We start from the raw sequence: 13748 nt of genomic DNA on the forward strand, positions 1-13748 counted from the left end.
GTGGGGCGATGACGTGGCGAGCCGTGATTGGCTCATGGCGGCCATCTTGAATTTCAAAAATTACGCTGAGGCGCCATTTTTGAAATTGGAAGTCGCTCTCTGCTGCTGAACTCTGCAGAATGGCCCTGACTGCCACGTCCCGCCGCTGCCACCGCCGCCCGCACCTCCGCCGCATCGACCCGCTGCCCACACCTCTGCCGCATCCCGCCGCCGAGCCCACCAAGTGATGACGGATCCGCTGGCCAATCACTGTAGCCTCACTCACAGGGGCGTGCTTTCATGGGTTGAAAGCACGTCCCTGTATGAAAGCAGCACCTCTAATGGTGCCGCTTTCCCATGTAATTTCAATGGGCTTTTCCTGCCCATTGCTAGGCCCCGCCGCGCCCGCCCCCCACTCCCATACCTTTGCCATTCACAACGGGAGGCATCACAACCGGTGCCTCCCAAACACATTTAACAACACCTTATAATAAGTAGAATAATAACGGAGGTACTTATGACACAGAATGTGTGTCATAAGTATCTTCTTTATATTATTTTAATCATTAATGACAGGGGAGGCACTGCCTCCCCTGACTGCACGTCCCTCTCGCACACGAGCACTATAGCCAATGTACGTGCGCAGACCCTATAGGCAGCAGTTGCGTCCATCTCTGAATAAGGCCTGTTGTCTGTCTGGGTTACATACAGGAGACATTACAAGCTATACACCTTTACTGAAATTGGATGAAATCAAGATAAATCATGCCAGACATTTTTCTATTTTTAATGTGACCTTGCAACCAACAAGAAATGTAAGTGAAAAACAAATAGACAATTTTTAGTTAAAAATAGTGAAATACAAAACCTACAATACACTTAAATAATACGTTGTGGGATAACTCTTTACTTTCATTATAGTGTTTAGAAATAAGTCTCTTAACATCACACACCTGGACATTACAATTCTATCCCAGTTTGGACTCAAGTGCACAGTCCTCTTTAGGTCATTACAAAGAATTTCAAAGAGACTGAGGTCTGGCCTATGACTGGAGCATTCCAAGACATTGATCTTACTTTTCTGAAGCCATTCCTCAGTTGACTTTTATGTTATGTTGGATGGTGAAATTAATCTTTAGCTTCTGCTTTCTGACAGAGGACACCAGATATTGTGGCAAATGTCTTGATATTTGGATACATTCATTATGCCTAGCATCCCGACTAGAGTCCCTGTCACAGCTGAAGAGAAGCAGCCCCCAAGTATGATGCTGTTATCAACAAGTGACACCGTACTGTAGGTATGGCGATCTTTGGTGATGAGCTTTCAGAATTAAGGCAAAAACATTATACACATCTCTCATGAGACCATGAGACATCTTCGGCTTGGTTTATTGTACGTATTCTTTTGCAAAATGTAGATGGGCTGGAATGTTCTTTTTTCTGAGTAACAGCTTTTCACCCCATAGCCCAGACATGTGCAGAATATGGGCGAATGTGGTTACATGCAGGGGGTAACTTGGCAGAAATACCTGCATCTGTTGGTAGCTACCCTAATAAGCTTTCTCCTTGTCCTATCATCAACATTGGAGAGACATCCAGATCTTGTCAAAGTCTCTGCTGTGACACATTTTTTCATGCTTATTAATAATAATCTTCAGAATTTTCAATGGCACATGTTCTGCCTTAGAAAGTCTTTTACAATCACATTGCTTGCAGGTTTTTGGATATTACAATTGAACATGATTTTCAATGTGATTTTATAACTGTCGACCTGCAGTATGTCATTTACATCAAAATTGTCCGATCCTAAACTATTCATCACATTTAGCAGTGCTCATCTTAGAGTTCAGTGTAAAGAGTGTAGGCAACGGATTATCAATAAGTGGAGGAAGGTAATGTGATCACAGAAATCCTCTTCACCATATTCTCCAATTGTATGCCTGCACTTGTGGTGCTGGTGTTGTGGAGTGCATTTTACTGGCAAAGTTTGTGTATGGTCACCCCCTTAGAGAGAAAAGACAATGGGGGTAATTACAAGTTGATCGCAGCAGGAAAATTTTTAGCAGTTGGGCAAAACCATGTGCACTGGCAGATATAACATGTGCAGAGAGAGTTAGATTTGGGTGTGGTAAGTTCAATCTGCAATCTAAATTGCAGTGTAAAAATAAAGCAGCCAGTATTTACCCTGCACAGAAACAAAATAACCCACCCAAATCTAACTCTCTCTGCAAATGTTATATCTGCCCCCCCTGCAGTGCACATGGTTTTGCCCAACTGCTAAAAAATTTCCTGCTGCGATCAACTTGGAATTACCCCCATTGTTGTCACTTACTTGATGGTACTGAGTGATCATTTTATTTTCACCCAATTCTGCAACATTTGTTTCCTGATAGGAAACATATCTTCGAAAAAGACAATGCCATCCTCTACAGAGAATGGTCGCTTGCTCAGTCAATTGATGAGCATCAAACTGTGTGCCTTTTCAGTAACCAGATCTGAACCAAGTGGTCTCACGGGGGTCAGTGACACCCAGTGCTCCAAATAGCTCCCCCCGCATGTGCCTCAAAAAAGGGTGCAAGGTCTCATGGAAAGCCCCCATTTACCTCACTCCATGGGGCGTGCCCAGAAATCCCGAAGATGCTGGGTTGCCCCCGGAGACTCTGTCTGCACTGCTGGCTCCTCCTCTGTGACAGGAGCCGGCTGCCATATGATAATGTCACAGTGCAGTCCATACCCAACTAGTAACACTTCTGCTGAACCCAATGAAACCTTTATGGGATAATTTGGAATCATGCCCAAGACAGCGTTTTCCACCACAACCAGGTGACTCAGTGGCAGTTCAGTAACTGCCTTTTTGGAGATTGGTGTTGCATGACTTCCTAAATTTTTCAAGGATTTGATATACGTACTCAATGCCATGGAAAACATAAGCAATCATGTGACTTTATATTGGTGTCATCATTTTAATCAAACCCTAATTTGTATACTAAAGCAGGGGGGCTGCTAATGATTTAATCTGTAATATCATATGGAATCAATAACTTTGTGTACTTCATAACATAACTGATGAACAAAATCTTGTGAAAACACCTTTAGGTGATATCGGACAACAAAAGTACCAACTGCTCCTTTAGAGGAACCTTGATGGTGAGCTCTGTGGTAATATAGGGGATAAGGCAGCTAAAGAAGGTAATATCAAATAGTCACAACATTCTTACAAACTGACCTGTTTCTCACGGCAAAGAAAAATAAAAATACAACTTGTCAGGCCTGTGAAACCCAAACAAAATCTCGCAGAAATATAAGGGGTCAATTCAATCAGCTTGCTCCTGTGAGTCAGCTGTGTGAATGCCACGATTACAGTAGTACTGAAGTCTCTGATATTTGTTTACAGCCCTATAGGGTTGCGAACAAAAATCTGCGAGTCTGGAGTGAGATAGGCCTCACGAGAGGGGTGGGTGGAGGTGACTTTCACTGTGCCTCCACGCCATTGCAAGGGCAACTCAACTCCCCTCGTGGCTATTTGAATCGACCTCTAAGTTTATCTAGTCAATAATTATGTCTATTAACACTTTAGTGTTAGTGTACTGAAAACTACTGTTTCATGAATAACAACCCAACATCAAGAAACATATTGAAACATTCCAGCCACTAGAACATGACAGAATGAGGGAAACCTAGAATACACTACACTGTAGAGGTTTTGTGGAGTTTGTTTTGGAAAATTCTAGAGATGGGCAATGAGGTTATCACTTTTATCTATTCTGGAATTTTTTAGGACAAATATTTGCCCATTTAAAAAGGAGTGTCTCTTTGTTATCAGTCTTCAACTCTTGCACATTTGTGTCCCTCAATAATGTGTGCTCAATGGTGTAAATGGGTACAATATGTGCAGTGTACACAAGTCTCTATGCTGCCCACCATGCAACCATTGCAGTGTCTTAATAATTGGCGCTCGTGCGCATATGCCATATTATTTTTGAAGGGTTGGAACCTTAACATGCTCCCAGTGCCTTTTCCTTTCATGTGACTATGATATTGGTGACATAGCTGGATGTGACAGAGAAAATGAAGGTATGCCTTAAGCCATTGGTTGGAAATGTCTGACCTGCGTGCCATATAAGGCCCGCAAAATAATTTTTCCTGGCCTGGCAAGGGTACCCTGGAACTGCAGGCGGGACTATGAGGGGGACAGATGGAGGGGGACGTGGGTTAGTGGAACAGCAGCAGGCGGGACTACGAGGGGCATGGCATCTGACAGAGGGGGACGTGTATTTCTCTGGCCAAGGCAACCGTGGGCGGGACTAGGGGGGGGCATGGCCTGGCAGCTGAGGACATGGGTAGCATGCGTTACGTGGTGCTCGGCATCTGTATGACTGTGTCCCCCACATGTCTTCTGAGCTCCTGCTGTTCTGAGACACTTGTGCCTGGCTTCTAGCACACCTGTTCACTGGAGGCTGCAGCTGATCAGAGGAGGTGGTGGTGAGATAGTGTGGACCTGGATTGGTGACGCGCAGGAGTCTGGATGGGACCTCTCCTGCAGTGGTGGGGAGTGCCCTGCTGAGGGCATTATGTGTAACTGGCACAATACTGGGGTATTATGTGTAACTGTCACTGTACTGGGGACATTATGTGTAAATGGAACTATACTGGGGTATTATGTGTAACTGACACTGTATGGGGACATTATGTGTATTTGGCACTGTACTGGGGCATTATGTGCAGCAGGCACTATACTGGGGCATTATGTGTAACTGGCACTACTGTGGCCATTACTGGGGCAGTATGCACAAGCAGCTATTACTGGGGCCATTATGTGTAAGGAGCACTAATGTGGGCATTATGTGTAAGGCCACACCTACTTTCCCTGGAGTGCGGACCACACTTTGGGGGGTGCGCACTTCAAAAATGGCCCGCGAATGATGTTGAAAAAAAAAAATAATTGGACCTTGTCAGAAAAAAGGTTCCCCACCCATGCCTTAAGCTTCAAAGTTAGATTGTGTTGTTGAGGGACCCTGTTCCTTTACCTGCGTATAGTGTTGAGGCTCTTGTCAAATTCTAGGGATAGGATTGTTGTTAACATGTACCTTTATATGAATTTTAGTTCTCACATCCAATTTTAACACACAAAAACAAAAGGAATGATTTTACATGTGCACTAGTTTTTCTCTTCTGGGGATGCTGAACTTAATCCAATAGATGTCCGTTGGAAATGAAAAATATAAAAATTCAATCTAACAGAGCAGTACTCATTGGAGGCAGTAGCAACACCATAACATTACACACAGCGCACAGGAAAATGGTGTGTTCCACTTCCAAGATAACATAGTGGCACCTCGCACACCCTAAGGTTCATATTTAATTCTGAATGATATTTTGTTATCACTCCTTACTAATCTTAAATGGTGCGCCAACCAATCAGCTCTTGTCATTTGTCAGTTAGGAGTCGAATGGTTGGAGCACCATTTAAGATTAGTAACAAGTGATAACAAAAATATAATTTGTTATTAAATATGCCCCTATATGCAGATAGGTGCCTTTATTGATACAGTAATAGTACATATACTGCAAATTTCTATTAGATTATATATTATTTCATATCTTACTTCAGGAATCCATAAGGCACAGCTAACGTGGACCCATTTTGTCCCACTTCTTGTAGGTTTCAAAGCTCCTCCTCTCTTTGGGCAAAGTAAACATTTTGCTTGAACGCCAAGAGCACAAGATCGACAAAGCCAATTTCCCGTTGGAACTTTCAATATTCCATAACAAGCCTGAAGAAAAACAATAAATAACACAATCATAATTGGTAACCATATTAAAAAAACTGTTAAAAAGTGCATATTCAGACAATATAAATTGCTGTTCCTGCTGCTCGAAAAAATGAATGCATTAAGAGAAGAAGAAAAAAAAAATGCACAAAAACCCTCAACATAAGAAATTTCTCCTAAAACAGCATTACACATCATCTAATACAAACGCCTATTAGGGGGATATCCCATTAGCCCAACGACTTTTTATGGCTGAAAAAAGCGGGCTGATATTGCAATTTTAGCTTGAAGGTGAGCATCGAGCTATTCTATTGAAGTCCATTTTTTTTCGACCCGAAAAACTGTGCCGCTATCGGCCAATAGCACATGGGATCCGAGATACGTTCCCGGACCCAAGTGTTAATGTAAGTCTAAAGGGATGTTTATCAGGGATTATGCTTCACGTGCCTGAGGCACACGAAGCATAATACCCGATAAGAGTCGGCATCTTGCGATCAGGAAGCCGGCATCAGGGCAAATAGTATAGCCCCCAGTCAACCTATTAGCAGCGGTAAATTACCGCTGCTAATAGGATATCCTCCTTAGCAGGGACGTGCAGTCAGGGGAGGCAGTGCCTCCCCTGTGATTAATTATTAAAATAACACAAAGAACATACTTATGACACATATTCTGTGTCATAAGTATGTTCTTTATTTTATTCTAATAATTTTAGGGCTTGAAATAGGTTTGGGAGGCACTGATAGCAGTGCCTCCCGTAGATAATGGAAACGGGGATTGAGCGGGGGGCGGGGCCAAGAACTGGTCTGTAAAAGCCCATTGAAAAACATAGGCAAAGCGGCATCTCTAGAAGTGCCTCGCTGACATCACTGTCAGCAAGGCAGAAATGATTGGACAGCGGATCCACCGCTGGTCCAATCATCCATACGAGGCGGCGGGATAGTAAGCTGCTCCCCTCCCTTCATCCCCCCCCCCCTTACTCCGTCACCTGCTGCTGGCGATCGCCCCTGCCTGGGGCCCTGTGTATGAGACAAGTGCAGCGGCGGCAGCGGGCGCGTCTGGAAGGCAAGTGCTAAAAGTTCAGCAGCGGCGGGCGGCGCTCGCCTCCTCCAGCCTCAGCATCGGGTGTCTGTCTGCAGCGGAGCCGCGTCCGGAGTGCAGGGACAGCCTGAGGCGCCTGTGGTGAGTACAGCACATCTCTCTCTCTCTCTCCCCATCCCTCCTTCCTGTGGATTGAACTATGGCCGTACACACTGGCCGATATATCGGCTGTTCTCTTGAACGGCCGATATATATCGCTAGTCCGTCAGCCAGTGTGTACGGCCGATACGTCTGTGAACTCTGTCGTTCACAGACGTATTGCGTCGGCCCCGCAGCACAGCCGACGGCCAATATATCTACTGATATATTGGCGCGTCGCTGTGTGTGTACAGCGGTCGGCCGACCGCCCGTACACATGCTGCGGCGGCCGGCGGTGATTGACAGCTGAACTGGGCGGGCGTGTGTACACGCCCACCCAGTTCATGACGTCAGCCCCCGACGGATCGGGCAGTGTGTATGCTCAACACACTGCCCGATCCGTCCGTAAATATATCTGCCGATCAATTGATCTGCAGATATATCTTTTTAGTGTGTACCCACCTTAAGCCTAATTTTAATTTTTACAGGTACCCCTAATGGATTCTACTGGACAAGTGGACGTGACCGGCGTGGGATGTAGGTAAGTAATCTCTCTCTCATTTTTACAGGTACCCCTATTGGATTCTACTGGACAAGTGGACGTGACCGGCGTGGGATGTAGGTAAGTATGTGTGAGTGTGTAAGTGTGTTTTTAATAAACTTTTACTTTCACGGTGTGCGAGTTGTGTTTTTATTTGGGTATTTTTGTTGTTGTAGAACTACAGGTACCAGCGGGCCCATTATTTCCTCGCATGCTGGTACTTGAGGTTCTCCAAGTACCAGCAAGCGGGGGAGGCTTGCTGGGCCTTGTAGTTCCACAACAAAAAAACAATATTCTTTTTTTTACACACGTGGCTATCAGCCTCCCATCCACCGCCCACGGATGGGGGGGACAGCCTCGGGCTTCACCCCTGGCCCCTGGGTGCCTGGAGGGGGGGACCCCTTGATTTAAGGGGTCCCCACTCCTCCAGGGAACCCCGGCCAGGGGTGACTAGTTGGGGGGGTAATGCCACGGCCGCAGGGACCTACATAAATGTGTCCCCCGGCTGTGGCATTATGTCCCTGGCTAGTGGAGCCCGGTGCTGGTTTTAAAAATACGGGGGACCCCTACATCTTTTGTCCCCCGTATTTTTGGAACCAGGACCGGACAAAGAGCCCGGTGCTGGTTGTTTAAATACGGGGAACCCCTGTCCAATTTTTCCCCAGTATTTAAACAACCAGGACCGGCTCAAAGAGCCCGAGGCTAATTATACTTTGGAGGGGGGACCTCGTGCATTTTTTTTTAACCCATTCAGACCCTTTTCCATTAAGTTAATGGAAGCCCTGGACAACAAAATAGCATTCATGTCCTCCTCCCACTCCCTTCCCAGTCCCAAACACTAATTTTATTTTATTTTTCTATAAAAATGTACAATATATCACAAGTATGATGAGCAGGCAGGCAGCGGGCATTGGCGGCATCGGACTGAGATGCAAATTAGTGGTGGAGGGCTGGGTCAGTTGATGGTGGGTGAGTTTGTAAGCCATTGGTGGTGGCAGCAGGCAGCGGCTCAGGGCAAGTAGCGGGCATTGGCTCGGCGGCGGTAGGGGCCATTGGCAGGATTCGGCAGACTTTATGGCTGTAGTGCCTCACCAGCCACTGACCTCACCGCACGCCACTGCTCCTTAGTGGAGAAACATGTCAGGCCTGGTGGGCTGTTGACACTACACGAATCTTAGATAGCATCTGACTGCTTAAACTGGGTTTACCTATGACGCCGAAGAGCTGTATTGCTGTATTGTTATCTCTATCAACTGACTTTGGTACACTGATTCATTAATAGACTGCTTGCTATAAATAAGGCATCCATGTGATTCTCACACTTTACTGTCTAACCTCTAGGTATATATCCCTTATGTGGGATTTTTTTTTAAGAGGACTAATCACTTTGCAAACATATCGGATAAGTACCATCAAGGACACATGATGGTGAACATTACATATTATAAATGGCCTTTCTAATTAATGGATATATCAAAACAGGTGGACGTTTTTCAGGCTGTTAAGCGTCTTGCTTTGGGTGAAGGTAAATCACCTTATTCTTCTGGACTTGTTATAAGGGATGATTAAGCCCCCCACAGAAGTCCTGAATTAGTTGCAATTAACTGATGTTTTCAGGACTGCGCATGTGCTGAGATGTCACTGCGACTGCCCTGGATGCTGCAGCCTGACTGACAGGCGACAGGGATCATTTGACAAAATGGGGGCATGTCAGCCTTGTTTTGTAGTTATGACAAAGCAGGTGTCTGTGTCTTCCAACGCAGATTTACTGGCATCTGCAGTAGAGGTCTGATGGCCATTCTGGGTAATCTTAGGGTTATTCTGATGGCCAATGCCTGCCCAATGGTAATCCGATGCTGTGTCTTCGGATGCAGCAGCGGCTCATAGGCGTGAGCTGTGGGGGTCTTTCACTTAACACACCTCCTACAGCTTTTGTATAATATCACACAGCCAATGTGCTTTTTTTGTAAACTTTCACACTACATTCAATGTATCTTAGATACGAAGGGGTATATTCAATAAGAGTCGGATCCATTCGGACATGCAGTTGTCGGAATGGATCCGACAACCCCTATTCAACGGATGGCCAAATCCGATTGTCGGATTTGGCCGTACACAGGGTCCTGTGCTGCCGCTGCTGTCAACGGCTGCGGATGCGCTGACAGCAGCGGCCAGGGGTGCAGATGGCGGCGGCCGGCGGAGGTATTAACGGCGGCGGCCGTGAGCGGGGCGGCGTTGGGGGGAGCAGAGATCGGCAGCTTGCGGGAGGAGCTGGCTGCGGGGGGACATGTCTGCAGCGGCAGGGTAAGGCGCTGCAGGGAGAGAGGTGCCTGGCCTGTCTGCAGCGCCTCCCCCCGCCACCGCAGACATGTCCCCCCACAGCCAGCTCCTCCCGCCGGCCGCCGATCTCAGCTCCCCCAGCCGCCCGCAGCACTGCTCGTCTCCTCACCTCAATCCGACTTGTTTTCAAGTCGGATTGAGTTTGTTGGAAAGGGGGCCAAAACCTGTCGGATTTGGCACCATTTCCGACAGAAGCACGCAGATCGTCGGAATTCTGAAAAAATCAGCACCTATTTGAATAGGTCGGAACCTCTTCCGACCTATTTCTGTCGGAAGCTGACGTCTTTCCGACAAAACAGCAGCTTCCGACAGTTACTGAATACACCCCTAGATAGGGCCATTAGTAGCCAATCAGTACATCAGACTATGAATACCTCCCAATATTTAGGAGTCAGTGCAATTAGTTTGAACATCTTCTGGCAGATTTTCCCTAACATTCTAAAGGCCCATACACACTAGACAATTTTGAGCTCAAAGTAGCTCACTTTTGGCGTTTTGAGCTACTTTGAGCTGAAAACCTCCTAGTGTGTATGGCCGGGTGATGAGTGGTGAGCGCTGATCATCACTGGCCGCCGCCATCTGTCAGCCTGTTTTACCGGTAAAGTTAACCACTTTCCACAGTCTCCTACTGTGGAAAGTGGTTCACCCCCGTGAAAATCGCTGGACCGAGTGAAAAACACTCAGTGTGTATGCAATGAGCGATTTTCAGGCCAGCGATTTTCACATCATCGCTGTGCATATACACTGGGCAAACCTTAAGAGTTCACATCTGGGGTGAGGGCCTCCTGCAGACCAGCCCATCGAAAACCACCCCAAGGCATCACACAAATGAAAGATAGCAGTGAAGTGTTACAGAGTATTAGGTGAGTGAAAGCAGTTGCTGTTAAGAGTGCTACAAGAGTGGAACATGTGTGAGAAAATGTTAGATAAAAAACAAACACGTGTATGTACATACATACATACATACATACATGTTTAATTGTAAAATGTATTTTAATTTAGAATAGTAATGTTTGCAGAGTGCACCTGCATCTTTTCTTTATATGTGCAGTACGAAAAGTACTGCACATATAAAGTAAAAAAAGTAAAACTACTAGTAATGAGAAATAGCACCACTCATTACAAGTAGCTAAGGTATGTAGGGCACACCCAATAATAGGATTTTATATACCTACCGGTAAATCCTTTTCTCGTAGTCCGTAGAGGATGCTGGGGTCCAATTTAGTACCATGGGGTATAGAGGGGTCCACTAGGAGCCATGGGCACTTTAAGAGTTTAATAGTGTGGGCTAGCCCCTCCCTCTATGCCCCTCCTACCAGACTCAGTCTAGAAACTGTGCCCGAGGAGACGGACATACTTCGACAGAAGAAAATACACAGATAGTGGTGAGATTCACACCAGCTCACACATAACAAAAGGAAAGCCAAGCTAACCATCGTGAAACGATTCCGCAATGGCTGAGTCAACAATACTTAACCAAGTAACAATGCAGGAAATCGAAGTGCTGAGTGGGCGCTCAGCATCCTCTACGGACTACGAGAAAAGGATTTAGTAGTTATATAAAATCCTATTTTCTCTTACGTCCTACAGGATACTGGGGTCCAATTTAGTACCACGGGGATGTACCAAAGCTCACAGTACTGGAGGGAGAGCGCTGAGGTTCCTGCAGAACACATTGACCAAACTTTAGATCCTCAGAGGCTAAAGTATCGAACTTGTAGAACTTAGCAAACGTGTTTGACCCCGACCAAGTAGCTGCTCGGCAAAGCTGAAGAGCCGAGACACCCCGGGCAGCCGCCCAAGAAGAACCCACTTTACGGGTAGAGTGGGCCTGAACCGATTTTGGAAGCGGCAATCCTGCCATAGAATAAGCATGCTGGATAGTAAGCCTGATCCAGCGAGAATCGTTTACTTAGAAGCATGACACCCAATCTTGTTTGGATCATACAGGACACATAATGCATCCGACTTTCTGTGACGAGCAGTTCGCTTCACATATATTTTCAAAGCCCGCACAACATCCAAGGATGTTGAGGTAATCGAGGTGTCAGTAGCCACTGGCACCACACAATAGGTTGGTTGATATGAAAAGCTGAAACAACCTTTGGAAAAAATTGCTGACGCGTTCTGAGCTCAGCGCTATACTCATGGAAAATCAGGTAGGGGCTCTTGTGTGACAATGCCCCCAATTCAGACACTCGTTTTGCAGATGTCAATGCCAACAGTGTGACCACCTTCCAAGTAAGAAACTTTACGTCCACTTCCTGCAAAGGTTCAAACTAATCCGATTGCAGGAACTACAGCACCACAATAAGATCCCAAGGTGCCGTGGGAGGCACAAAGGGGGTTGGATGTGCAGAACTCCTTTCAAGAATGTCTGAACCTCAGGGAGAGTAGCCAATTGTTTCTGGAAGAAAATGGACAAGGCCTTTATGGAGCCCAAGCGTAGGCTTACATCCACACCTGTTTGCAGAAAGAGGAGAAAACGTCCAAGTTGAAACTCCACCGTCGGAAACGTCCTGGACTCACACCAAGACACATACTTCTTCCAAATCCGATGATAATGCTTAGACGTTACTCCCTTGCTAGCTTGTATCAAAGTAGGAATGACCCTGTTCGGAATGCCCTTCCGAGCTAGGATCTGGCGTTCAATCTCCATGCCGTCAAACGTAGCCGCGGTAAGTCTTGATAGGCGAACGGCCCCTGTTGTAGAAGGTCGTCGCGAAGAGGAAGAGGCCTCGGATGCTCCAGCAATAATTCCAGAAGATCCGCGTACCAAGCTCGTCTTGGCCAGTCTGGAGCAATGAGGATCGCCTGAACTCTTGTTCTTTTTATTAATTTGAGAATCCTTGGGATGAGTGGAAGCGGAGGGAACACATACACCGACCAAAACACCCACGGAGTTACCAGGGCATCCACCGCCACTGCTTGTGGGTCTCGTGACCTGGAACAGTACCTCCGAAGCTTCTTGTTGAGGCAAGAGGCCATCATGTCTACTTGAGGTACACCCCAACAGCTTGTTACCTCCGCGAATACCTCCGGGTGGAGGCCCCACTCCCCTGATGGAGATCGTGTCTGCTGAGGAAGTCTGCCTCCCAGTTGTCCACTCCTGGAATGAAGATCGCAGACAACGCCACCGCGTGTCTTTCTGCCCATATGATGATTTTTTTTACCTCTATCATTGCAGCTCTGCTCTTCGTTCTGCCCTGCCTGTTTATGTAGGACACCGCTATGACGTTGTCCGACTGAACCTGAATGGCTTGTTCTTGCAGAAGATGTGTCGCTTGTAGAAGGCCGTTGTAAATGGCCCTCAGTTCCAGAACATTTATTGGAAGGAGAGATTCCTGACTGGACCACCTTCCTTGGAAGTTTCCCCCCGAAGTGACTGCTCCCAAACCTCTGACACTTGCATCCGTGGTTAGAAGGATCCAGTTCTGAATCCCGAACCTGCGGCCCTTGAGCAGGTGAGAAGCTTGGAGCCACAATTGGAGTGAAATTCTGGCTTTCGCCGACAGGCGTATCCGCTGGTGCATGAGAAGATGCAATCCCGACCACTTGTCCAAGAGATCCAGCTGGAAGGACCGTGCATGGAATCTTCCATACTTCAGAGCCTAGTAGGAGGCTACCATCTTTCCCAGAAGGCGAATGCACTGATGAACTGATACCCAGGCTGGCTTCAAGACATCCCGGACCATTGATCGGATGACTACCGCTTTCTCCACTGGTAGAAACACCCTCTGCACCTCCGTGTCGAGTATCATCCCCAGGAAAGGTAGTCTCCTTGTCTGTTCCAAATGTGACTTTGGAAGATTCAGGATCCACCCATGATCCGGGAGTAGTTGGATTAAGAGAGCAATACTCTGCAACAGCCTCTCTCTGGAAGATGCCTTTATCAGTAGATTGTTCAGGCATGGAATAATGTTCACTCCCTGCTTGCGGAG

At 46.7% G+C, this 13748-nt stretch overlaps 1 protein-coding gene across 14 annotated transcripts in view; it reads right to left on the bottom strand.

Annotated features, from left to right (window-relative positions):
• Nucleotides 1–13748, bottom strand: part of JADE2 (jade family PHD finger 2) — a 1261323-nt gene that overhangs the window by 385466 nt on the left and 862109 nt on the right. For all 14 annotated transcript variants that reach the window (XM_063928274.1, XM_063928276.1, XM_063928273.1 and 11 more), the window contains one exon: nucleotides 5586–5753. In XM_063928274.1, the coding sequence (XP_063784344.1) occupies nucleotides 5586–5753 (168 nt within the window). The remainder of the gene's footprint in view (nucleotides 1–5585; nucleotides 5754–13748) is intronic.

This window comes from Pseudophryne corroboree, chromosome 6 (assembly GCF_028390025.1).
Source record: "Pseudophryne corroboree isolate aPseCor3 chromosome 6, aPseCor3.hap2, whole genome shotgun sequence".
NCBI classification, from domain to species: Eukaryota; Metazoa; Chordata; class Amphibia; order Anura; family Myobatrachidae; genus Pseudophryne; species Pseudophryne corroboree.